Source organism: Myotis yumanensis, unplaced genomic scaffold, assembly GCF_028538775.1.
Source record: "Myotis yumanensis isolate MYYU_CA2020_CCGP unplaced genomic scaffold, mMyoYum1.0.hap1 SCAF_2, whole genome shotgun sequence".
Classification (NCBI taxonomy): Eukaryota; Metazoa; Chordata; class Mammalia; order Chiroptera; family Vespertilionidae; genus Myotis; species Myotis yumanensis.
Genome location: NW_027223753.1, coordinates 15,088,911 through 15,114,485, shown reverse-complemented (window position 1 = coordinate 15,114,485; position 25,575 = coordinate 15,088,911). Strand labels below are relative to the sequence as shown.

At 46.9% G+C, this 25,575-nt stretch overlaps 2 protein-coding genes across 4 annotated transcripts in view; both read right to left on the bottom strand.

Moving 5' to 3' along the window:
• The window catches only part of NCMAP (non-compact myelin associated protein), a 51,412-nt gene extending 30,619 nt beyond the window's left edge, over positions 1 to 20,793 (bottom strand). The window contains exon 1 of one of the 2 annotated variants that reach the window (XM_070404365.1): positions 20,711 to 20,793. In XM_070404365.1, coding sequence (XP_070260466.1) covers positions 20,711 to 20,793 — 83 coding nt within the window. Of the gene's footprint in view, positions 1 to 7,467; positions 7,552 to 20,710 lie in introns of those variants that run through there. The other variant, XM_070404369.1, reaches the window with a different exon arrangement.
• Positions 17,588 to 25,575, bottom strand: part of RCAN3 (RCAN family member 3) — a 34,912-nt gene continuing 26,924 nt past the window's right edge. For both annotated transcript variants that reach the window (XM_070404363.1, XM_070404364.1), the window contains exons 3-5: positions 23,827 to 24,000; positions 22,696 to 22,867; positions 17,588 to 20,984 (exon numbers count right to left, since the gene is read on the bottom strand). In XM_070404363.1, coding sequence (XP_070260464.1) covers positions 20,800 to 20,984; positions 22,696 to 22,867; positions 23,827 to 24,000 — 531 coding nt within the window. In that variant the 3' untranslated portion in view covers positions 17,588 to 20,799. The remainder of the gene's footprint in view (positions 20,985 to 22,695; positions 22,868 to 23,826; positions 24,001 to 25,575) is intronic.

Below are 25,575 nucleotides of genomic sequence, written 5' to 3'. Positions count from 1 at the left end.
CTAAGAATATTTTTATTACAACCTCATGTTTGAATGACAATTTGGCTGGCTTTAAAATTCTGGATTGAAAGGGTCCTTTTCTTTCAATTCTTAATACACTACTTTTTGACTTTTCTTCGTCAAGTGTCATTATTCACAAGTCAATGTGACTCTCATTCCTTTGTAGGGGATGCCATTGCTCTCTGCTCTCTCCCTCTTTGCCTTTCCTATGCTCAATTTCACCCAATAACTGTGTGTGGGTTTTTCCTTATTTCTAGTATTGGCTACACCACGAGTCCTTTCAATCTGAGCGCATTCATGTTTCTTTAATTCTGGAACATTTAATCTCCATTATTTCTTCAATTATTTCCTTTTCTCCCTTTTTATTTTTCCTTTTGGGATACCTACTTATACTCTCCATATCTCTTGGCTTTGCTCATTTATTTGTTATCTCTTTGTCTTTTCCTGTTTCCGTTGGGAGTGTTCAATCTGATCTGCCTCTTTCCTAGGTAATTCGTCACTTGTATTCATCCTGATGTTTATGCCACCTATTGTCTCTGATTTTAAATATTATGTTTTTCACAGTTAATGTTTTCACTCAGTTCTCTCCTCTGACTTCTTTTGGTGTATGTTTTTAAAAAATACTTGTTTCGTTCCCTTTACTTGCTAGTTTTGAGAATAATGCTTGGTTTTCTAGCTTTTTAAAAAAAAATCCTCACCTGAGGATACTTGTTTTTTATTGATTTTTTTTAGAGAGAGAGGAAGCGGGGGAGAGAGAGTCAGCAAAACATTGACCCGCTGTCTCTCCTATTCGTCCTGACAGAGAATAAAACCTGAAACCTAGATATGTGCCCTGACTGGGAAGTGAACCAGCAACCGTCCGCTGTACAGGATAATGCTCCAACCAACTGCGACACCCAAATGACTTTTTTTGGGGAAAATGTTATGTTTATTTCCATTTATCCTATGACTTCTGGTTTTTACATTATTTTATGAATTTCCTCCCTTACCTCCTTATGTATAATTATCATGCTTTGCTTTACAACCTTGGTCCATCTGGTTCCATAATTCTGTGTCAGATGGCATAGGTCGCTTGACTTACTGCCTTTCTTTTATAGTAGTTGTACTATCTCTAATTATTTTGGTGGGTGAGTTCAAGTTCCCCTTGGTGACGCATGTATCTGTGTTGATGTGCCCTGGGGAAGGGCCGAAGGCATAGAAGGAGAGGAAAAAGATGAGCCCCAGGGCAGAGAGCTGCAGACACGTTGGCCACCTCTGGCTGGCGCTCTGCCTGAATGACGTCAGGCTGCACCTTTGAGCTCCCAGGGAGAAGCAGCCTTGGCAGGAGGTAGATTCCTCAGTGAGATTCCACAGGCGGGGGTGGGGGTGGGGGCCTTGATGGAAGAGCGAATGCCTGAGGTTGCCTCTTGATCAATTCCTCACTTCATCAGGGGCAGCACCGAACCAGGTGGGCTCCCCGAAAGAACAGTTCAGGTTCGGGCTCTGGGCTCAGTCACATATTCACTCATTCCACATCGAGAGCTTGCAGTCCCGCGGTGCTGTGCTGGGTGATGGGGAGACCCAGGAAACAACCCTCGCCCTCCTGGAGGTTATGTTCTAACAACAAACTAACAGACTCCGGTCCCAGTCCTGGCACTGCCGCTCATCCAACTCAGTTAGTCTTTCTAAGCCTCAGTTTCATCATCTGCAAAATGGGGATGATCATAGTATCTACCCATAGGGTTCCTGAGGCTTTCAGGGAGACAATGCAGGCCAACTGACTCGCATAATGCCTGGCACACCAGGAGCTCTCAAAAATATTTATTATTATTATTACCGATGATATTGTTTACTGGAGATTAGGTAGAAACCGGGAACTGCTTCTATTTATTTATTTTATTTTTTTAAATATGCTTTTTATTGATTCTAGCAAGATAGAGGTAGGGGAGGGGGAGAAACATTGATGAGAGAGAAACATCATTGATCAGCTGCCTCCTACATGCCTCCCACTGGGGATCGAGCCTGCTGTGGGAATTGAACCAGTGACCTCTTGGTACATGGGTCGACTCAGCCAACTGAGCTACACCAGCCAGGGCCTGGGAGTTGCTTTTAAAAATAAATGAATCCCTTTTGTCCTTGGAACCTGCCTGTTACCCTTAAGGTCTGTAGCTGGAGTGAAGGGGGTGGGGAGACATGCAAGACAAACAAATCAAGTTCCATTTTCCTGAGAGAGCTATTAATACCACCGGTCCCTTTCCCCCAGTTCTTTGCTTGTCTTTTTTTTTTCAATTGCAAAGGGCAGTGCAGTGAGGAGTTCAGAACTTCCCCAGCGGTGGGCGTGGGCTGGAATCCCAGCCATTTCTCCTTAGCTCCAGGCCCCGCGTCTCCACTGGGCACAGGAGGCAAAATGCCCAGGGCTCACAAAAATGTTTTCATTTCTTCAAAATCCGAAGAAAGAAGGAAATTTTAGGCTGAAGAAAACGTTTTCATGTATCACTGCAGCCAGTATAATTGTAAATGTCTTTTTAAGGAGGAAGGGGCCTCTGACGGCAAAATTGCCAAGGACCCAGGGAGGTCAGAAGGCACCCGGTTAGCCTGTGACAACCAGCAAGTGGCTTACATCTCTGAATGAGGGGCTAGTACTCTTGACTTCCTGGATGCTGTGGGTGTTGAAGGGACTGAGGCATGTGCAGCATTTAGCACTGTGTAGGCACCAGCAAGCTCTCAGCAAACAGGAGTTAACCCCTCACTTCCCTCTGTGACCTGCAGGCTAAGACCTTAGGAGACCTGGAAGAGGGCAGAGCAGTGGGGGAACGAGGTACGTAACTGATCTTTATTGCACAAATGATTAAAGAGGTAACCTCAGGTGGAGGAATGGATGGAAGTTTCAAAGCAAGGCCACACTGTGCTGGGGGTGGGAGGAGGGGGCACAGGGGCAGAAAGAGCTGTCTGTGAATTCCCAGCACAGACCGCGAGGCAGGTGTCAGCCCTGAAGACGTGGAATGAGTGAATGAATGAATGAATGAATGATGAGTGAATTGTGGAAGGATTTAAAAATCCTGAGGCTGTTGGTCCTAAAAGTTGGCTCAACAGGTCCCAAGACACACGTTTCTCTAAAGGAGAAGGGAAACCAATATTTATTAAGGCAGTGGCTCTCAACCTTCCTAATGCCGCGACCCTTTAATACAGTTCCTCATGTTGTGGTGACCCCCAACCATAAAAGTATTTTCATGGCTACTTCATAACTCTCATTTTGCTACTGTTATGAATCGTCATGTAAATATCTGATGTGCAGGATGTATTTTCATTGTTACAAATTGAACATAATTAAAGCATAGTGATTAATCACAAAAGCAATATGTAATTATGTATGTGTTTTCCGATGGTCTTAGGCGACCCCTGTGAAAGGGTTGTTCGACCCCCAAAGGGGTCGCGACCCACAGGTTGAGAACCGCCGTATTAAGTGATTGCTGTGGCTAGTATCCTCGCTAATAAATTGGGAAATTGAAGCTCAGAGAGGTGGTGTGGCCTGAACAAGATCCCACAGCTCCAAAGCAGAGGCCTTAAGCCCCTGCGCATTGCCCATCCTCACTGCTGGCCCCTCTGCCCAAGGCTGCCTGGAGCAAGGCTTGCTGACCCTCCAGGGTCTGCACCAACCCATGAGCAGTGCTTCTGCCACCACCCTCCACCCTTGGGGCCCCCAGCAGGCATCACAGGGTCCTGCAGCCTCACCGAGGGCCCCAATAGCTCAGGAGAGTCCCACCCGGCAGGAGGCCCCTCAGAGCAGGACTGGAAGCTGGCTGAAGAACAGGCCTCTCTGTCTTAGAGGCGGACACACCCTCTTCCTCAGGCCAAACTGCAGCCACCACCCCCAGGAGTTTCAAACCACAGGAGAGGTTCCAGCTCCACAGCCACACTCTGGCCCCACCCCTCAGCTCTACCTACTCACAGCCAGGCTCATGAATCCTCAGAGACTGACTGGCCAACTCTTTCCTTCTGTCTTCCTTTTAAATAGATTTTTAATGAGTTCAGAGAGGAAGGGAGAGGGAAAATAGATAGAAACATTAATGATGAGAGAGAATCATTGATCGGCTGCCTCCTGCATGCCCCACACTGGGGCTCGAGCCCTCAACCATCTGCCCTGACCAGGAATCGAACCATGACCTCCTGGTTCATAGGTCGGTGCTCAACCACTGGGATGACTGGCCAACTCTTGCCTTTGCTCAGTCCCCTTCCTCTCCTCCTGCCACCTTAGGTAGGATCTATATGTCTGATAAGGAATTCATTGGGGGAAAAAACAAAGAGGGATCCATCCTGCCAGACCCCAAAGCAAAGGGTGGAACGCCAGAGGCCAGGATGCCAAGGGCATCAGCAGGCAGATGAATGGAGACAGGGAAACCGATAGGAGCAGCACTCCTGGGCCTTGAAAACTGTCCAGGAGAGCTCTGACCAGGTAGCTCCGTTGGTAACAGCGTCGTCCTGATACACCAAGGTTGTGGGTTGGATCCCAGGTCAGGGCACACAGAAGGAGCAACCAATGAATGAATGCATGAATAAGTGGAACAACAAATCGATGCTTTTCTCTCTCTTAAAGAAAAAGTGTAAGATGTAAGAAAACAAACAAGCAAAATAGGGAGGAGAAGGCTCTTGGACCCCGTTTCCCCACCTTTAAATGGAGAGTGTCCTCCACTACCTGGAAGGGTCTCGGTAGCTCTAACCCTCTGTGACCCTGTGCCCCAGGAGCAATGGGCTGGGTCAGCGTGGACACTGCTTTCCTCCCGGGGGCTCAGGGACTGATGTGTCAAGAGCAAATTACAAGCAATTCTGAATAGTGTTACAAGCAGAACCTCCAAACCTGGCTCTTCTGAAGGGTGCCTTGCCTCCTGTCACCTGTTGAGATGTTCCCCAAAGCTCTCCCCTCCACCCCAGCCCTTTGCTTCTCCCCCCAGGGAGAGGAAAACCCCACAGGCTGCCTGCCAGGAGTACGAAGAGCTCAAGGCCCCTAACTCTGCTTAGAGTGGCTCCACCTCAAGGACACAGCTCCTTCCGGTCTGAGGCAGGAATGCCACAGCCCATGGTGGTGTGACGGCCTGCAGGAACTTTCCCAGGGCCATTCAGACAAAACCCTACAGCTGATCCCCACAGAGGCCAGCTGGTCCCTCTAGCCCAGCTCACTGTGTGCCAGCCAGCGGGCTCGCTTGGCACCACACTGCCCCCTTCAGCTACCTCACCGCCAGCCAGCACGGAGACCAGCAGGCTCAAGGTGAGGAATGCCCCACCCCATAAAGGGGTCCTGGGAGCCTCTTTCCATCTTCCGGCTTCATCAGGTACCCATGGTCCATTGCTGTCTCTTGGTGTCCCTCCCCCCTCTCCTTACCCCTGTAATCTTGGGGAGGTCTCTTAGAGGACATAAGAAAGGTACCTGACCTACCTATAGTTCCAGCTCCTTCCTCTACTCTTGGGTGGCTGGCTTGCTGGGTGGGGTTCAGGATTCCAGGATTTCGTGTGCTCTCCCTACCTCTGAGCTCTGGCCGGCTATCCTTTTAGCCCTCTTGACCCCATGTGAGGGGCAGCTAGGGATTCAGGATGTCACTCCCGGATGTGCCTCTGTGGTATGCAGATTGCTTTGAGCTGAAGGCAACTTTAGCTTTGGGCTCCAGAGAAACTGCCCCCACCCCCTACCTAGAAGAATTAGGAGCCTTGCCCAGGATAAGAGATTATCAGCGATAACCTCTTTTGACCTTCTATAGGGCAGGACGGACACATTTTTATTCATTAAACACCTGCTCTTCTTATCATCCTGCAATGACTCTGTGATGCCCTCAAGGCATCTTACCTCTTCTCTAGCTTATTCTCCTTCGCTTTCTGCCTCTGAACCTTTAGCGTCTCTGACTCTCTCTCTTGCTACTCTGTCTCACATCTATTTGATTATTAGAGCAGCCAGAAGAACCTTCAGGGAGAGGACAGGTACTTCCTCCCCCACAGGGGTGCCCAGATCTGTTTCCCTGGGCTCATGTTCACACCAGTCTGTCCACCTGGACTCTGTCTTCTCTACCCATTCCCACCCGTTAGAATCTGGCCATCTCTAAACTCACCGTTTGTGACCACATAGCAGGTGCTAAGCATAGCCTGCATATTCATTCATCATCACCCTTTCATTCATTCAGCAAGTATGCAGTGAGACCTTCTAGGAGCCAGGTGCCCTATAATGGTGAGCCAAATAGACATTGGTCCCTGCCCCCCAAGGAGCTCTAGTCTAGAGCAGTGGTTCTCAACCTTGGCTGCACATTAGAATCACCTGGGAATCTTTTTAAAATCCTGATTTCTGGGCCTCATCCTCCGGAAATTCTGTTTCTCTGTTATGGGGTGGGGCCACAACATTAGTAACAAAGAAACAGAATTTCCGGAGGATGAGGCCCAGAAATCAGGGTTTTAAAAAGATTCCCAGGTGATTCTAATGTGCAGCCAAGGTTGAGAACCACTGGTCTAGAGGAAATTGTAGTTTGCACTGTATGAGCGCCTGCCTACTCTACAGGCCCAGTCCTGAGCACTTGGTGTGGGTTGTCTGATTTAAGCTGAGAAATTGCTTCATTTAAGGAGCTCGTCAAACGGAACTATAAAGAAATGAAAGGTCCTGCCCAAGGCCCAGTTAGACCCCGCGGGCCAGTGGCAAGTGGGGGTTCCCAGACTGGAGGGCTCCCTTGGACCCTTTAAACCAGCCTTGTATTTGACACACCCACCTCCCCTCTCACCAGTGTCCCAGACCACAGAACGGGAGTCCGACCGTGTCTTCCTCTAGTGAGCGCCCCAAACCCCGCCTCCGAGCGGCCCCCAACGTGTCTGCTGAACTGGCCGCTCTGAACTGGGACCCACCCGCCTGTGGGGGTTCCTCTCAATGAACCCCAGTCTCCCTCCGGGAGGGGCTTCTGCTCCAGACCACCCATCGAGACGCCCATTTAGAGACAAACACAGGTCCTGAGCGGTTCAAAGTCCCTTCCACGCCCGGCAGGCCGGCTCAGCACCCCTCTCCTCCGGGGGAGGGGAGGTGGGCCGGGGAAACTGCTCTCTGGAAGTCCGGTAGCAGCCCCGCACGCAGGCTGGTTCTCAGGGCGATTGCGCGCGCTGGGGTGAGACTCGCACTCCGGGCACTTTGACGCTCGCCCCATCCCCATCCCCATCCCCATCCCCATCCCCATCCCCATCCCCATCCCCATCGCCATCCCCATCGCCATTGCCATCGCCATCGCCATCCCCATCCCCATCGCCATCCCCATCCCTATCCCCATCCCCATCGCCATCCCCATGCCGGAACTGGAGATGATTAGCCCCCCCGCACCCCCTACCACCCGCAGACCCCAGACGCGTTCTCCACCGAAGGAGGGGGACACTAGGACCGCTCATGCCCCGCCCCGGCTTTCCCTCTCCCAGCGCGGAGCGCAGGTGGACAGCGAGCCGCTGCGCCTGGGCCCGGCGCCCTGAGCCTCTTACCTGCTCTGCGAGTCCCAGGAGCCGGCCCGCCGCGCGCTCAGCCTCCCGCCGGCGCCAGCGGCGCAGCCCGGGCTCTACCCGCCTGGGGACCCCGCCCCCGGCCCGCCCGGCCCCGCCCCGCGCAGGTGATCCGGTTGCCCAGGCCTCGGGGGCCGCCTCGGGGGCGCTAGGCTCGCGGCACTGGAGTGGCAGCGCCTCCCCGTGGCGTCTCCGTGCCTCTCCCGGGCCTGGGTCCTTTGGGGGATTCCGCTTGTGACAGCGCCAGGCGCTTAGGCCACCGGACCAGTCTTCCAAGTCTGACTACTCCGGGGGGCCAAGGGGGAGCTCCCGGCGTGGTGAGTGGGGATGGGGGGCAGGGGGTATGGAGGCGTCTTTACAGTGCGATTGTGCTGATCTGAAAGGTTTGGGGGCGCGTTGGGTTCCAGTGATCAGCAAACTCATTAGTCAACAGAGCCAAATATCAACAGTACAACGATTGAAATTTCTTTTGAGAGCCAAATTTTTTAAACTTAAACTATATAGGTAGGTACATTGTTATTAACTTAATTAGGGTACTCCTAAGGCTTAGGAAGAGCCACACTCAAGGGGCCTAAGAGCCGCATGTGGCTCGCGAGCCGTAGTTTGCCGACCACGGGACTGGACAATCACAATGTTACACCAGGATGTTTGACAGCTGGCAAGTGTCAAAAACGGCCCTACAGGATCAAGGATCTCTGATGGACACCCCCCCCCCCACCACGATAAGGCCTTCAATTAATATTGACAGAAAGAGGGAAGACAGTTTAGAGAGAACCCCAAACCCTTTCCTTTCACCAACAGGGGAACCGAGGCTCAAAGCAGAGGCCAGTTGTCCAAAGCCACACAGCAGGTGAGCGACAGAACCAGGAGTACAGCCAGGTTTCCTCATTCTGTTTTCAACTCATTTCCAGAAAGTGCGTGGTTCTGGGCCTATTGCTGGCGCCCAGTGCCTGTGAGATGCAGTCAGAGCCTCGCAACTTCCTCTGGAGCCGGCGGAGAGCTGAGAGGCCCCAGTGCTCTCGCAGGGATCTACCTCCAAGGGGATCTCTATGGACCAGGCTTGCTTAGGAAGCACGATTCTGGGATTTATTTCACCCAAGACAGGAGGTGGCTCCTTGGCTTCACAGAGCATCCCTGCCAGAGGCAGGGCTGTCCACCGCGGGTGCTGGGAGGGAGGGGAGAGCCCAGGGATCTGAGGCTTATGGGGCCAGTTGAGGCCGTCTTGCTGGACGGTGCAAGGGGTCCAGGGCTTGGCACTCAGGAGGTCTCAGGCTCCAATCCTGACTCTATGGCTTACCAACTGCAGGGCAGGAGCAGTTTCTTTAACCTGAGACTGAGTTTGTTTCTGTTGGATGAAAACAACAAACTTACCTCCGTGTAGTTGTGGTGAGGATTTTAAAAGTGTGATAATGCTCGTAAAATGCTGGCTCAGTCGAATCATTATGCTAAGTAGTCGGGGTGGGGGGAGGAGGACACCCTGATACAAAGGACCATGGCATCTCTGGCCAGGCACCCTGTGCAGGATTCGGCTGTCTTCAGCCCTGCCGCCCATGGCTGCTCTACACCGTCTGCTTTCTCCCTTCACCCCAGCCAACCACGCGGAAGGACACCTGCCACGCCAGAAGAGGTTTGCACACACCTCCTGGGAGCGGTTGGGGAAGGAAACGCTTACCAACCTCCCCTGTAAAGAGTTGACGAGGGTCAGATCCCCGGGCCAAGCCCATGGAAGCAGAAGCATAAAAAGGCTCAAGCTAACCTTCATCTCTCCGTTTATTCTTTCCGTCCTCCTGAATGCTCCCTGCGGGCCAGGCACCCTTCAGTCCCCGAAGGGGCGTCACAGGGGTAAAGGTGAAATGGATGTCTTGTTATTCACAGCAGCCCCCTCGCAGCCCCGTTTATATTAATGAGGTGATGTCTGGATGGAAGCTGGTTGCCAGAACTGGGGAAGCGACTGGAAGGTTGGAACTTTCAGTGCCCCCACACCTCATCTGGGGGAGAGGAGCTGGAGGTTGACTCAATCGATAATGGCCGATGATGTGACTGATCATACCTACATAATGCCGTCTCCATAACACAGAAGAGGACAGGGTGTGGAGGGCTCCCCGAGTGGTGACTAAGAATACGGCTGCATGCAAGAGGGCGGCACACCCCAGCTCCCCAGGGACAGGAGCTTCTGTGGTCAGGACCCTTCTGGAATCCCCCCCCCCCCCCCCATGTATCTTTTTATCTGGCTGCTTATTTGTACCTTTTAATATCCTTTGTAATAAACTGGCAATCTATTTTTTAAAGATTTTTTATTGATTTTTAGAGAGAGAGAGAGGGAGAGGGATTGAGCCCCCAACCCTGGCATGTGCCCCGTCCAGGAATCGAACCGGCATGGGATGATGCCCAACTGACTGAGCCACACCAGCCAGGGCTAAACTGGCAACCTAGTAAGTAAACAGTTCTCATGAGTTCTGTGAGCCACTCTACCAAATTAACCAAAACCAAGGAGAGGGTCATGGTACCGGGTCATCAGAACCACAGGTAACAACTTGGACCCTGGGCTTCTGATTGGCATCTAAAGGTGTGTGAGGGGGTCAGTTTTGTGGGACTCAGCCCTTCCCCTGGGGGATCGGACACCATCTCCAGGTGGTGTGGGAACTGAGTTACGCTCGAGTTCTCCACCTCCCCTCACACTTGGTGACCAGAAGTGTCAGAAACAAAGCAGGGTATTGTGAGTAGAGAAGACACAAGAGCGTGCTTTTCCACCCGGGTGTGTAAATAGGGGCATATGAATAGAAAGTGGGAATGGCATGTGCAAACTCTGACAACTATGTAAAATGTATTTAAGATTTGTTACCCGTTTCAGCTGCTCGCCCCTATCTGCTCCGGGACAAAGCACCAACACGTCCATCTAAGCCTCCGCCATTTTTAGCATTCTGTATTTAAGATTTGAAGGGAATTTGGTGAAATATACATAAAGTGTGGTGGTTTTCCATGCTCTTTTTTTGTCAAGATGATAATGTTTATATAAAAGTTTCACAAGGCAATGAAAATTGCTTATGAAGTTGCCCAACAAGCCATGCCTGTTTCAGATATACCATATGGAGCCTTAGATGCTGGGAGATTTAAAAATCACAGAGACACAGACACAGCTTTTTCCACATAGAAAGTACAGAGAGTGTTTCTCTGTCCTCTGAGCAGAGGATGCTGCTGCAAACCAGCCTCTGAGCACCTGGGTCTTTAGCTCCTGGCCCGGACCGTGCCGTCTCTCACTTCTCCCCTCAAAACCTTAATCTGTTTATGGCCTTTGAGATGGTTGCTGGGGAAACCAGACAAATGTCATGTAGGACTAGAATGCAATTGCAGGAAGGAGATGAAGCAGAGAGACTCATGAATCCAGAGAAATCCAAGTCCACATTGATTAATCTAGTCCCCCCACCACCACCCCCCCAAAAAAGAGGAAACAAACATATCTAGGCCAATTGATTTTGAAATAAATTCCTTGCCTCTCAGCCAAGGGGGTGGAGAGAAGAGCAAAGGCCAAGAGAAGTCAGAGTTCTTACATATCTACAGCACACACAGTGTGACTTCACGTGTGTTCCCCAGACAGACATGTGGCACCAGAGGCGAGACCCAGAGGGGCAGGCACCCCTTCCACGGGCCGTTGGCCTGCTTTGGGTTAACTCCCATTTTGCCTCCAGGAACATTTGCCCGATGGAGCTTCAGGGAGAAGAGAGCGAAGGAGGCCGAGCCAGGTGTCTGCAACCCGCAGAAAGTCACCCGATCTCCCTGGGCCTCTGTTTTCTCATCTGTAGGGTGGCAGGTTGGACTGTTTGGTCTCCATGGGAAGTCTGGTTGACATAACTTCCTGATAACAGCCGGTCCAGGTAATTACCTGGCAACTTCCTCATTTTTATGTCACTTAAAAAGAAATATTGACTGATTTTAGAGAGGGGGGGGGGAGATTATCTATTGTTCCACTTATTTTATGCATTCATTCGTTAATTCTTGTATGTGCCCTGACCAGGGATTAAACCAGCAACCTTAGCATATTGGGACAATGCTCTAACCAACTGAGCTACCCAGCCGGGGCTTTTCTTAAATACCACTTTAAAAATCACTATCCCTCCAAAGAACTTTGGTCCCCTTCTAAGCATTGCAAAGTAGAGACCGTTTAATTTTTCCAAGCATTTTGGACCATAAACTTTTCCCAAATAACATACTTTGAGACGCTCTTTTTAAATACCTAACCTGCACATGACTTATATTCACACCTCCTGGGTCTCAGAAGACCAGGGGGAAGTCTGGCAAGATTTGAGATCTTCCCTATGTGCTTCAGAATTTAAATTTTTCCTCCTTCTAGGTTAGAGCCATATTTTAACTTGTTTCTTGGTGATAACAGAATCTCTGATACATACATTGCTGAGTTTAACTTTGAAGTCAGTTTTTTTTTTAATGCAGCAAATTACTTAAACCTTTATTCCTGTATTTTCTATTCTGCATTTAAAAAATTGTTTTATCTTTAGGATATTTGCAGTGGTTCCCCAATTTGCTGTTTTAGCCAAGAAATCCTTAGCTTGGGTGAAACCTTATTCTAAGAGCACATGCATAACAAATAAAGATAAAGTGGACAGGTGAGCACAGCCCCTAACCTGGCAGCTCTGATTCCAGTCCCAGGGGGGCTGCCATCCAGATGTGAATGTGGCAACGCCTCTGGAGCCACTTACTTGTAAAGGTGTGAGTGGGGGGTTTGGGGACGGGGAGTGTTTTGAACTGTTCTGCTGAGATCTCACAGGGGTTGGATCTCAGTCCCCACTATACCCCGACCCTTTCAAAAGGAGCAGCTCTGTTTACCTTCCCCCTCCCCCTCCCCCCGCCCCTTTTGTCTTGCAATCAGCTTCACATTGGGCTATAAGGTTTCACTTGAACAAGAGCAGAGTTCTGTGGCTTAAAAATTGGTGCAAAAAACCCACTGCACTAGATAACCTCTATGGTAGTCATTTCTAGCTTCAATATTTTGATTTGGAGATTTTTTTTAACCAAGACAGGAGATAAGCCTTTAATAGGAATAAATTATTTTTAACTGAAGAGCAAACCAGGGTTAAAAACTTTTCTTGGTGAACACGAACATGAACCACGGTGGTTATTCCCAGGGCTGGCGGTGAGTCACCACCTTCAACTCCTCAGGACACAGCATTCAAGTTCAACTGGAATCTAGTTAAACAAACGTAATTTCGCTTCCTGTCTTTTTTGTGTTAATACCTAAATATACTTATTAATAATTCTACACACAAAGAACTCAATTCAGTGGCTTGATTTAAAAAACAACAACCACTAACTTTATTTTTATTAGCTTTAAAAACAAAACTTGTTACAATTAATCACAGACTCCCAAAAAATTACAGTCTGCTTCTGTCACCTTGACAGGACAAGGAATGTTTAAATGTCCTCAAAGTACAGGATAGGCCACGTTGACAAGACACAAACTACTACACACAGCGGACGGCCACGTCAAGCGCACAAACACATGGAGCACTTATGTGTGAATTACCAGTTTTTTGAAGTACAATAGATATTTACTAGCGTGTATAGTGCCAGCAAGGTAACGTGGCCAAAAATAGAACACGAGATCACAAACACGTTCAGACGAAATGGTAAGTCCAGCTCCCGGGTTCCACTAAGACAGAAGGACGGAGGAACTTTTCTTTAACTCCGAGGGTACGCACAATACAGCAGAAATGAAAATCCACACTCACGGGAACCGCTCTGGGCCGAGGAGCAGCGGGAAGAACGTATGGCACAGTAACAGGATTAGCCACCTTGATCTCTCCTCAGTCCCCAGTCTGAGTTAGGAAGATTGGGACGACACAGAAAACACCGAAACACACACATTATCTGCAGTGACAGAAACCTTCCACACGACAAGAATGAACATTCAGTCAAAGCTGTGTGCTTACAGGGCGGGATTTTGTCTACGTTTACACTAGACCCTGCTTATTTTGTCAAAATATATTTTTATTGATTTCAGACAGGAAGGGAGAGGGAGAGATAGATAGAAACATCAATGAGAGAGAACCATCGATTGGCTGCCTCCTGCACATCCCCCAGTGGGGATCGAGCCCACAGCCTGGGCATATGCCCCGACTAGGAATCGAACTGTGACCTCCTGGTGCATAGGTCGACGCTCAACCACTGAGCACGCCAGTCGGGCCAATGGGCCCTGTTTAACTGGGCAGAGATACTTTGACTCAGACTGAGATTATTCTTCTTAATCTTGGTGGGAAAGTTCTGTTTTGAACATGACCATTTTTATAATCTTTTCGGTCACTGAAACTAGCAGTTGTTGCAATTTTCGGTTGTTCTGTTGCTTGAATATTTGGTAATAACAACAACACTCTTCAAAGTACTAACCTTTCCCCGATTCATGGTTAGAGAAACCAAAGGCAGTTGGACATGATCAGGCTGACCCACACTCCAAGGGGCGTTCAGAAAACAACTGAGCACGTATCAAACTGTGGGACAAGGTTCATAAGTCTTATTCTTTAACCCTATTTAACTCCTAACAGTGAGCTTCCACAACATGGACTCAGCTCCCCAGCCAGGAGGCAACTATTTCCCCAAGTCTTTTATTCCTTTACTAGAGGCCTTTACTAGGGTCCCCAGGCCTGGCCGGCGATCAGGGCCCATCAGGTTCCCTGCTTCCCCCCTCCCTTGCCACCCAAGCACCGCCCCCCACCCCCACACAGCTCCCCCCACCACCACACACACACCAGCCTCCCCACCTCCCCACCTCCTCCTTCCCTTGCTCCCTCAGCACCCCATGGACACTGGTCGCCCGCCATGTTCCATGCCACCCCCTGGTGGTCAGTGCACGTCATAGCGAGCGACTGAACTCCAGTTCTCCCGGGAGAACTCCCGAGGTGATACTTTACATATTAGCCTTTTATATATATAGATACTGGCACACGTACTACAGGTAATGCTTCCTTTCATACAGGAAGATGCCAATGCAGCTGTGTGAGAAGGAGCCCAGGAGTGGGAAAGGGAGGGTGCAGCACACAGCTCTGGAGAGAAAGATCATGTCCAGCAGATGGTGAACCTGATGCATCAAAGAACTTCATACATTTCCCATTGCTTCATTACGCTTGGGTTTCCCCCTTCATAAGTAAAGCCATGGTCCGTAAAAGTCTCTATAGAAGTATGAAGCGCAGTCAGCTGTCAGTCTTTCACAGTTTTACCAGCACTGAAAGTGCCATTGAACCGCACACGCTTTCCTAATCACGCTGATCTCATTTGGCTTCACTGGAGTCACATCTCAAGTGTGACCCTATTTTAATGGAATCACTACTAAAATCTGGAAAAGCCCACATAAATGTCAATGCAAATGCTGGCTACCAAGATCACACTATTGAAAAGTACATTCCAATACTAGTGGTACAATAACAGCAAAAACAAAATATGGAACATCCAGTTTATTAATTACAATTACTAAGTTACCGACTTCATGACCTATGATTTTTCATCGCCTTATTCATTGTATCCCATCAGGGGGAAATGCCCCTCCCCTTTGGCTTTGTTGCTGTTGTTGTTGTTTTTGAATGACATGGATTCACTGCCTCTGAGTTTCTTTCAGGGGCTAATGAAAGAAAAAACAGAAGGAGCACTGGTCTGGGAGTTGGGAATGCCAACTCTAGTCCCTGAGCTGCCTTTCTGTGGGTTTTCAAGCAAGTCACATCACCTCTGTTTTCTAATCTGCATGCCATGAGGATTGGACTATGATCCCCAAGGTCACCTTCAGCTCTGTGATTGAGATTCTGAGAAATCAAATCTTTTTACCTTTTTTTAAAGAAATATTTTTTATCGATTTCAGAGAGGAAGGGAGAGGGAGAGAGAGATAGAAACATCAATGATGAGAGAGAATCATCGGTGGGCTGCCTCCTGCACGCCCCACACTGGGGATCGAGCCTGCAACCCTAGCATATGCCCTGACCGGATATCGAACCATGACCACCTGGTTCATAGATAGATGCTTAACTATGAGCCAAGCCAGCTGGGCCACATCTTTTTACTTTATGTCACAACATTTTTTTGTTGTTGTTATTGTAACTGTTTTATTGTCACTGATAATACTGCTTAGCCTCCATGTACACAAATATAAAAATGTAAGGAAAGGAGAATTATGGAAATACTAGCACTATCAATGATTATCAGTTATAAATGAATTCTAATCTATAACAAAGATTTTAATGACACAGTAGATTGGATGTTGGAAAAAGTGAGCGACTTAATGGAAAAAGAAATGCCACTAAAAAGCAAGAAGCTTGTGCAATAAATTAGAGCTTCCACAAAAGCGAAACCAAGGTCAAGGTGAAGTCAAGTTCATGGAGCTTCACCAGAACCAGTTCTGGTCTTCAGGACCCAATGAGAGTAAGAGAGACAGGCACATCAACTGGAAAAAGTGCTAGTGATGAGATTCTGAAGGCAAGGCAAAAGAAAGAAAACTGAAAAATTTTGAGGAAAATAGAAACGAAACAGTGAAACTGCTATAGTCTTTCTGTCTGGCTCTGGGCAGTGGTTCTGTGAAAAAAATATTTTTTCATATGTAAAAGCTCTTTTTTAAATTGAATTTATTGGGGTGATACTGGTTAACAAAATTATACAGGTTTCAGGTGCACAATCCCACCGCACAGCACTCAGCACCCAGGTCAGTCTCCTTCCATCACCATGTATCACCCCTGTACTCTCCTCCACCTGCCTCCCACCTCATCCCTGCCAATCCCCACACTGTGGTCCGTGTCTATGAAAAAGTTTGAAACTTTGTGCTTTCACTAGGGAAGCAATATGAAAAAGTATATGAACTATACGCACACGTGTCTATGTGTGTATGTGTGAAATCAGAAGAAAGCATGGCCGGGGGGGGATCTGGGTGGCCACCTGAGGAGGAACCCCGGCCAGGTGGTTTCTGAACATGAGGCCTTTCCCGGTGGTGGTGCCCGGCAGTCAAGGGCCACTGACAGACGCACTGAAGTGGGCTGCATATGCTAAGAATTATTTCCCCCACGGGAAGGCCTCATGACGACATCTGACAGATATGACTAACCAGCCACTTGCAGCAGTTCACAGAGACAAGGAGAACGGACGTCATTCATTCTCAGCAGGAAATGACATTAACACCAGCTATCGGGCATTCACCGTGTGTCAGGCAATGCTCTAAGCACTGTCTTAACTCATTGAATCTCCCCAGCATTCCTGTGAGAACATCCTTATCGCCACTGTACAGATGAGGACTTCAACGTCAGAAAGATTGAGTAACTTGTCCAAGGTCAAAAAGCTGGTTAAGGAAGACTCAGGCTGCCTGGCTTCTGAGTCCACATTCTTAACCACTAGAATGTCCTACCTACATTTCTCAGTGATACTTATAATCCAGACCCAACAGACACGAACAGTGGCTACTCAGGGCAGTCCGTCTTCTATTCATAGGGCAAACTGCAATTTGGTTTCAGCCAAATATGATACCAATACATTTTATTTTGAATGTTAGTGTTCTGTACTTCATGCTTAATTGGTAGATGTTTTGATTTTGTAGTTGTAAGAGTTATAAGCACAAGGTATTTCTGCCTATTTTTAAGCTGCATTTAAGTAACATAATACAAGTAGCTTAAGTGAGCTCTGAAGTGTTGGTGAGGATCTTCACCCGCACAACACACCCTCCAGAAATGCTGGTCTCTGTGGGTGCTCAGCGACTGACTTCCAGCCCAGCTCTGGGAGCGATGGGTGTGTTTGTGCACCTGTGTGTTTAGTGTGTGCTGGTTCCTCACACGTCTGTCCAGTGTTGGTCTGCACATCTTGACCCTCCTCCCTTTAGTTCCCCATAATAACCACACGGGGTGACTAGTCACTGGCTCAATGACCTTAAGCTGGAATTTTCCAATCACAAGACTTACGGAAGATAAAGGCAAGACACATGCCAGAGAGAAGGCTGGCTGGTGTGCGGGAGGAGGGAGAGGCCACAGAGGACTGACACACGTGAATGAGCCTACGTCATGCCACAGGCCCAGCCATGCTGGGGCAGGGCCTGCTCGTGCCAACCGTGCTACCTAAATCCTTCCATGTGACATTTCAAAATTTTATCTAATGTGTTCAGTGCTCATAGGCTGTTTCTGGTGCGTACCAGACATTCTTATGTGCGCAACTCACAAAGAGGCATCTGATTTGATCCTCAAACAGCCCTATGAGGGGAATCTCCTTTTTTTTTTTTAATTAGAGATGTTACTTTATTTTTTTTTTAAATATGTTTTTATTGGTTTTTTAGAGAGAGAGGAGAGAAGACGGAGGGAAGACAGAAACATCGATGATAGTGAAACATTGATTGGCTGCCTCCTGCACGCCCCCTACTGGGGATTAAGCCCGCAACCCGGGCATGTGCCTGACTGGTAATCAACCCTGACCTCCTAGTTCATAGGTTGATACTCAACCACTGAGCCATGGCAGCCGGGCAACCAGTATGCTTTTTAAAGGATTCATTTCCGATTTCCTCAGGTGGGTATGCTGAGAGAGCCTAGGACGTAAGAGCCAATGCTCCACAGGCCCTATGGGCTGTCCTTACAGCTACAGGCTTCTTACCCCTCACGCATGCTTTTTCCTGACCAAAGCCTCATGTTCTTCCCTCACAGTTACCTAAATGACTCGATTCCCAAGAAGAGGTTATGATTTCTGAAGAAAACATGGCTACTATACTATCATAGTTAAATCTAAATAACTCAATTTCAAAGAAGAAAAGATGTAGATAAATGTATTTAAAGGAACTTAAAAAAAAAAAAAAAAAGGACACAGAGACTCATCGCCTGCAAAATGGTTACATGAACTGGATATAAAATAGTCAAAAGAACGGAGACCAGAAAACCTTGGATATTTTTTTCCATGGAGATCCTGGTTGATTTCATAATGTTAAAAAGTTAATGAGCATTTAGTTTTCCTTTCAGAGTTCATCTTCTTGAAATATTATATTAGAAAGAATGAAAATATTAATTTCCCCATTCAGAAAAGTTAACTATATATTAAATAATTATAGATATATATTTAATTTTAGTTTAAGATTTTCTTCAATTTATTTAATGCTCTCTCTCAAAAAAGAAAGGAGAACAAAAATTTGGGGTAATTTGCACTACTTGACTTTCGATTCGTTGTTCCACTTATTTACATTCTTGTATGTGCCCTGACCAGGGATTGAACTTACAACCTTGGCATATTGGGATGACGCTCTAACCAACTGAGCTATCTGGCCAGGCTAACGCTGCTTCGATATTTTTTCCCACTAATTTTTAGAGAGAATGGAAGGAAGAGAGGGGGAGAGAGAGGGAAAGAGAGAAAGAGAAACATTGATGTCAGAGAAACATATTGATTGGTTGCCTCCTGCACCCGCCCTGACTGGGCTGGGGATCGAACCTGCAACGCAGGTAAGCACCCTTGACTGGGAATCAAACCCTAGACACTATGGTGCACAGACTGGTACTCTAACCATTGAGCACACTGGCCAGGGCAACACTGCTTGACTTTTTAAAAAGTTTTCAATGTTAAGGACACAATACTCTTTCTTAACTGGAAGATAGAGAATAAGAACCAAGCAAAATGATAAAACATGGATTTTGGTCACTTAGAAAATTACAGTGAATAAATATAACTAAAAGGAAATTCTAAAATCCCCAACTGTTGAAAATACATACATTTCTTGGCTTGTAGAGTCCATGGTGCAATGATGGACTACCAAATGGTGATCTGAATTTAATAAATTACTTATGGAATCACAAACCTGAACTGAATTTACGCGGAGGCGTAGCAGTGGTAGATACGTACAAATAGAACAGTTTATCACCTCAGAGTATTTCAGAGCAAGGAAAACATACAAAACTTTTTTTTTGCAATATAGTTATGTCCTCAGAAATAAAGTCTACCATAGAACATCTAAACCACAAAAACATGTTACCAAAAATGTACAGATATCACGCCTGCATGTCTGCATTTTTCTCTCTTTTATAGCGGTAGCCACATTGTATTAGGCCAAACTCAGGTGCGCAACCCCTTTACATGCAGACCAGGCACTCCAGGCATTTGCCATACAAATAAAACAGCCGTGTGAGCAGAGAATCAGCAGAGCAAAGCATTTAGTTATGAGACTTTTCTATAAAAAGGTCTTTAAAGTCTGAACAGACCCCCCCAAATTAAAAAGATTCTTGCTTCTACGTTAGGAAGTTCAACTATCCACTCTGAAACCCAAGTGAGAAACAATTCTATCTTAGGGGAAATGCCTACTGTAAAAAACCTCACCAAAAAAGAAAAGTCTGACTACCAAAATGATCTCCCCATCTTTCCCTAATTCACAGAAACGGAGTAAGTGTGACTTTTCTTTCAAGATGAAAAATGCTCAAATGGACACTTTTAAAATGATTTGTAAGAAAATCTGACCATTTCCTTTTCTAATTTAAAGTCTACAAATGACACATAAATATGTACAGCACAGGACAGGAGACCGTAGCAGGTGGCTGGGAGCAGTTGGGATGCCATAGGCTAGCACACGGTCACAAGCGACAGCCGGCAGCAGCCACCTGAGCCATAAGCAGGGGAGCTCCTGTGAAACCCCAGCCAAAGCAGCAGCTCCTCCTCTGGGAGGGACCACACACGCAGACAGCGGTGTGCCCATCGCTTTCCTCGGATTCCAGGTCAGAGAACGGTATGCACGCGGATCTGTGCCATTCGATTCTGATAGTCAACGTGAATTTGGCATTTCCTTCCCCAAAGTTAAAGAAAATAAAATACTATAGAAAAATGATTTTCTATGAATTATTCTATACTTCAGGTTTCTTGACGTGCAAAAAATTTCAGGTATACTGAATAGTAATTAAGCTTTGATCAAGAGGTTTAGTTAGAAGCTGTTATACCAGTACAAAAATACCCACACTAGATTAAAACTGTAAGACTACTTGTAAATTCATAAAAACGGGACTGCGCTCGGCGACTATAGCTTTAGTTTTGGGGTTCTCCATGCTACGCAGAATCAGGGAAAGGAACATTCCTGGAGGGGGCCGTGTTCCTAATTGGCTACTGTTCAAAGTGGTCAAGAGATGCTGCATGTTGGGGGCCAATCCTTGCAGTGCTTCTCAGAATATCAGCCTCTACTCTAGACTGCGGTGTCCACGGCGCAGGCGTGGTGAACACACGGCCCCGCATGCCCTGCTCACCTCACCTACACCACGAGCAGCAGTGCCCCAGCAGGGGGCACTGTTTCCACGACCAGCACCCGCGACGGCAGCTGCCTCGCGCCACCATCAGGCCTCACGGGGCACAGTCGAAGGTCTGGGGCTCGCTCAGTGCTGTGGCTGGGGGTTCCGGGCGCCTGGTCTGGGTAATTTTCTGTTTGGGGTTTTTTGTTTCCTCTGCCTCTTCCGTTTCACTTTCACAGACGTGCACCACCACGCTGGGTGTCGACTCAGTTCCTGCATGAAGTTCGTATTTCTCTCCTGTGGAGGGAAACAGCAAAAAAGTGCTTTGTCTCCTGAAACTTCTTGTTCTACTCACATTGTCATTGCTGATCATTGGTTTTTCAATCTCTAAATTCTACGTCAGCTCAGTCGTCGTGGCTCGGTGGTTGAGCATTGGCATATGAACCAGGAGGTCATGGTTCAACTACTAGTCAGGGCTCATGCCCAGGTTGCAGGCTCGATCCCCAGTGTGGGGTGTGCAGGAGGCAGCCAATCAATGATTCTCTCTTATCACTGATGTTTCTATTTCTCTCTCCCCCCTCACTTCCTCTCTGAAATTAATAAAAAATGTATTTTAAAAAATAAATCCTATGTCAGAGCACTTTATCTTGTTTTGGCATTAGAGCTTTGATACTTCAAGGTTCTTACGAAGTTTTGCTGTTTCAATGCCCCGGCCAGTGTGACTCAGTTGGGTGGGGGTCGCCTTGTGCACTGAAAGGTTGCCTGTTCAATTCCTGGTCAGGGCACATGCCTGGTTTTCAGGCTCAATTCTTGTAAAGGGCATGCAGGAGGCAGCTGATCGATGTTTTGCTCTAACATCAATGTTTCTCTCTTTCTCTCTTTCTCTCTCCCTCTCTCTACCACTCTCTGTAAAAATCAATTTTAAAAAATCCTTAGCCAGTGTTGCTCAGTGGATAGAGCGATGGCCTGTGGACCGAAGGGTCCCGGGTTTGATTCCATTCAATGGCACATACTTTGGTTGCAGGCTCCTCCCTGGCCTGGGCCCTGGTCAGGGTTCGTGCAGGAGGCAACCAATCGTGTGTTCTCTCACATTAATATTTCTCTCTGTCCTTCCCTCTCCCACAACTCTCTTTAAAAATCAATGGAAAAATATCCTCAGGGGAGGATTAAAAGAACAACAACAAACGAAAGAAAGAAGTGAGTAAGGAACACTGAGGTCTAGGAGTTAAAATGCTAACTACTATTCTATGAAGTTAAGTGAATCTCTTAACTTCAGAATGGTTTCGGTTTTCCCTTGGGAGACATTTGTAATGTTCCAGCCAGAACGGGCAAGCTCTTTATTACAGGACCTCAGCCATGAGCCGGCTCTAATGTCTAAAACAAAACAAAGCCATTTCCCCTCAAAATGACCCTTGAGTCCCCTACGACAGACCTAACATTGTCTTAGGCGGACAACTAGTCTGAGCCAGCAATGAATGGCATTGATTTCTTATGTTATTTTAAAGGGATGAGAGAAAGAAAGAAAAGAGAAGGAAAAGGAGAAAGGAAAATAAATAAAAAGAAGAATTCTGAAGGGATAACATGGTATTCGCCGTTAATTCCTTCAAATACTAGTCAGTGGAGAAGCTGTCTGCCTGATACTCTGACGGAGCGGGGGAGAAAGCGACTAATATTCACTAACTGAGGTACCGGTAGAATTTGTAGCAGTAAAAATTGCAGTTACATTTATTGAGTATCATGCATATATCACTTAACCCTATAACCACACTGAAAGGGAGCGGGTATGGTCCCTATTTCATAGATGAGAAAAACAGAGGCGGAGAAGAGTGGGAGCTCAGTAAATTGCTCAAGATCACAGTTAGCAAATGCTAGTGAAGCCGGGCTTGTGGGACTTTATCCTGCACTCTGATCAGGTTGCCACTAGGTGGCTAGAATGCAAATAGCTCAATATGGTCTTTAGTACAAAAGTGTCTTTGGAAAAAAACCAGGAAAGACAGATGTTTGTTACCTGGTCCCAGCTTGGAAACAGCACAGAGTAGATCGTAATTTAAAAGCGGCATCGCGTCGTCCCCCTGCTTCCACCCCACGGGAGGAGACGCCGGAGGGGAGATGAGGAACTGCTTGACCGGCTGGGGCGGCTGTAGGTACGACTTGTCTCGTGTTTCCCGGGACACCTGAACCTGCAGGGAAGAAGATACTCAACGTTTGCCACTGGCCTATTTTCTCATTTCCATCTTTACATTAATTACTACATCTCTCTGGAGAACGTGAAAAGTTTCCCTTTAACAGTCTGCGTCTCCCAGTGACGGGGTCTTGGTCTGTCTGGTTCACCACTGAAGACTCGGTGCACAGAACAGAGCCTGCACGAATCAGGTGCTCAGTAAAGTAACAGCTGAATAAAAATAAACGGGTGAATAGATGAACGAATAACGAATGGTAGTAAGCACTAAATTCCAATTTTGGAAGAGATTAGGTTATTTGTCTCCATCTCAATCAACTCCACCAAGAAATGTCCAGACGTCTTTCATTTAGATTTGCATTTGGAGTGTGAGATAACAAACTTCTCTTTCTTTTTTTAATTTGAAAGCTAAGACCAAGAAAAAAATACTCTGTTGAAAATAAAACAGTGCACACAGTACATCAGCCTTTATTTCACCAATTCTTCCAAGAAGACAGTGGTTTCTCAGAGTCACATCAGTGAATAGAATGGGTATAGCCAATTCTCGGTAACCTCCAAGATGCTCAAAGTCTAAGACAGCCTGTGGTACAGCCTACAGCACCTCCCTGGTCATCCCGTAGGCCAGCAGCCATTTTCAATGGGGTATCTCATACAAATTACAGAACCCAGAAATGATTTCAGATCTTTTCTCAAATTTCCCTCATGAAACCCCAGTTCAGAAAAGTTCATAGAAAAATGAATTCCTTTAACTGCTAATTTAAGCAAATAGGAGGGTAAATGCACTTAATGCATAAATTTATGTATCTGTATAATAAAGGAGACAATATTTTTACATTATTTGCTGCCTGGGACTATTCCTTTCCAAGGCCTCTGATGGAATATGGAAAGTAGAGAACTGCTAATATTTTTGGATGGAGAAGAACAAGGTTAGAGAACAGTGTCTGTGGCTCTGTGAAGTACCTGTGCAAAATACAGCTTCAGCTTCTTCCCATTGAAGTCTGATTCGTGGAGTTCTATTCGTGCTCTGGCTGCTGCTTCAGGCTTGCTGAAATTTATTCTGACTCTTTTAAAGCTTTTAAACAACTGAAACGTAACCTGCTCATCATAGATGGTGAAAAGCGCTTCAAATCTCTCCTACAAATTGAGGAGCAGCAGGGCAGAGAGAATGGAAGGAAAAAGAAAAAAGAAAACCCTTTAACAAAAGAAAATTTAAGTCATTAAACATAAGCAATGGGATAGAACTCATTCTAATTTGCCTCCTCCCCCTCCCAAAAAAGCATTTTTTTCTTGCAGGTATACAAGAACAGGTATCCTGTTATTCATACACTAAATTCTGCAAATGCACTTATTTGAAAAGTAATTAACTTTGTTACATACTAGAGGCCCAGTGCACAAAATTTGTGCACTTGGGGGGGGGGGTGGCCCTCAGCCCAGCCTGCACCCTCTCCAATCTGGGACCCCTCGAGGGATGTCCGACTGCCCTGTGGGATCGGGCCTAAACGGGCAGTCAGACATCCCTCTCACCATCCAGGACTGCTGGCTCCCAACCGCTCGCCTGCCTGCCTGATCACCCCCTAACCCAAGGGTGGGCAACCTTTTTGTGAGTGCGTGCCAAAACCAGCAAAATCTCTGACTCAAAATTCTTCTGCGTGCCAACCCTAATTTTTTGAGAACACGTTATACCTACTTGATATCTCTTAAGGTGTATGTATGTGAAGAACCTTGAAGAAATAATAAAATTCATTCGAGCGACAAAAACACAGTATATGATGATGAAAAATACATTTATTTTTTAATGTATACATGTACACTGACAATCTGACAGAAAACTTTATGACTCCATTTGATATTATCAGTGGGACTTTTGCTGCTGCATCACTGATGACAGAGATTTTACATCAGGTTTATATTTCGTGACCTTCAGAGATATGCACGAGCTACTACTTTCATCCGTCAGGCTATTCCTATTACAAGACTTAACAAAATTCATCACTAAGAACAAAGATACACAAGCGTATGTGGATGAAACCAAAACACTGGTCGGATCTAGGAAGGCAGGGAGAGTTAAGGCAGAGGCATAGAAATTGCTCTTCCCCTCTCTCGTCAATCCATGTCTATGGTCTTTAAGATAACTTGTTATGTAAAATTATTTATTTATCTAAGATGCACCTACACTGAATTTATCTGAAAAATAAAAAAGTCGATATTAAGAAAAAAATTGTAAATGGAAGATTATAAGAGAGGGTTTCGCGTGCCAGCAAAAGTTACTAGTGTGCCATGTTTGGCACCTGTGCCAGGGGTTGCCCACCCCTGCCCTAACCACTCCCCTGCCAGCCTGATCGATGCCTAACTGTTCCCCTGCCGGCCCGATCGCCCCTAACTGCCCTCCCCTGCAGGCCTGGTCCCCTCCAACTGCCCTCCCCTGCCAGCCATCTTGTGGCCACATGGGGGCGGCCATCTTGTGTGTTTGAGTCATGGTCATTTGCATACTGGTCACGACTAATTAGCGTACCAGGGCTAATTAGCATATCCCTCCCTTATTATTGTTGGCCAATTTGCATACTGGTGCTGACTGATTAGCATACCTGGTCATTACTAATTAGCATATCTGGGCTAATTAGCATATCCCTCTCTTATTATATAGGATTGTATAGATTCAATTTATAAAATAAATATAAAGTATTATAAAATACATGTAAGGTATAAAAA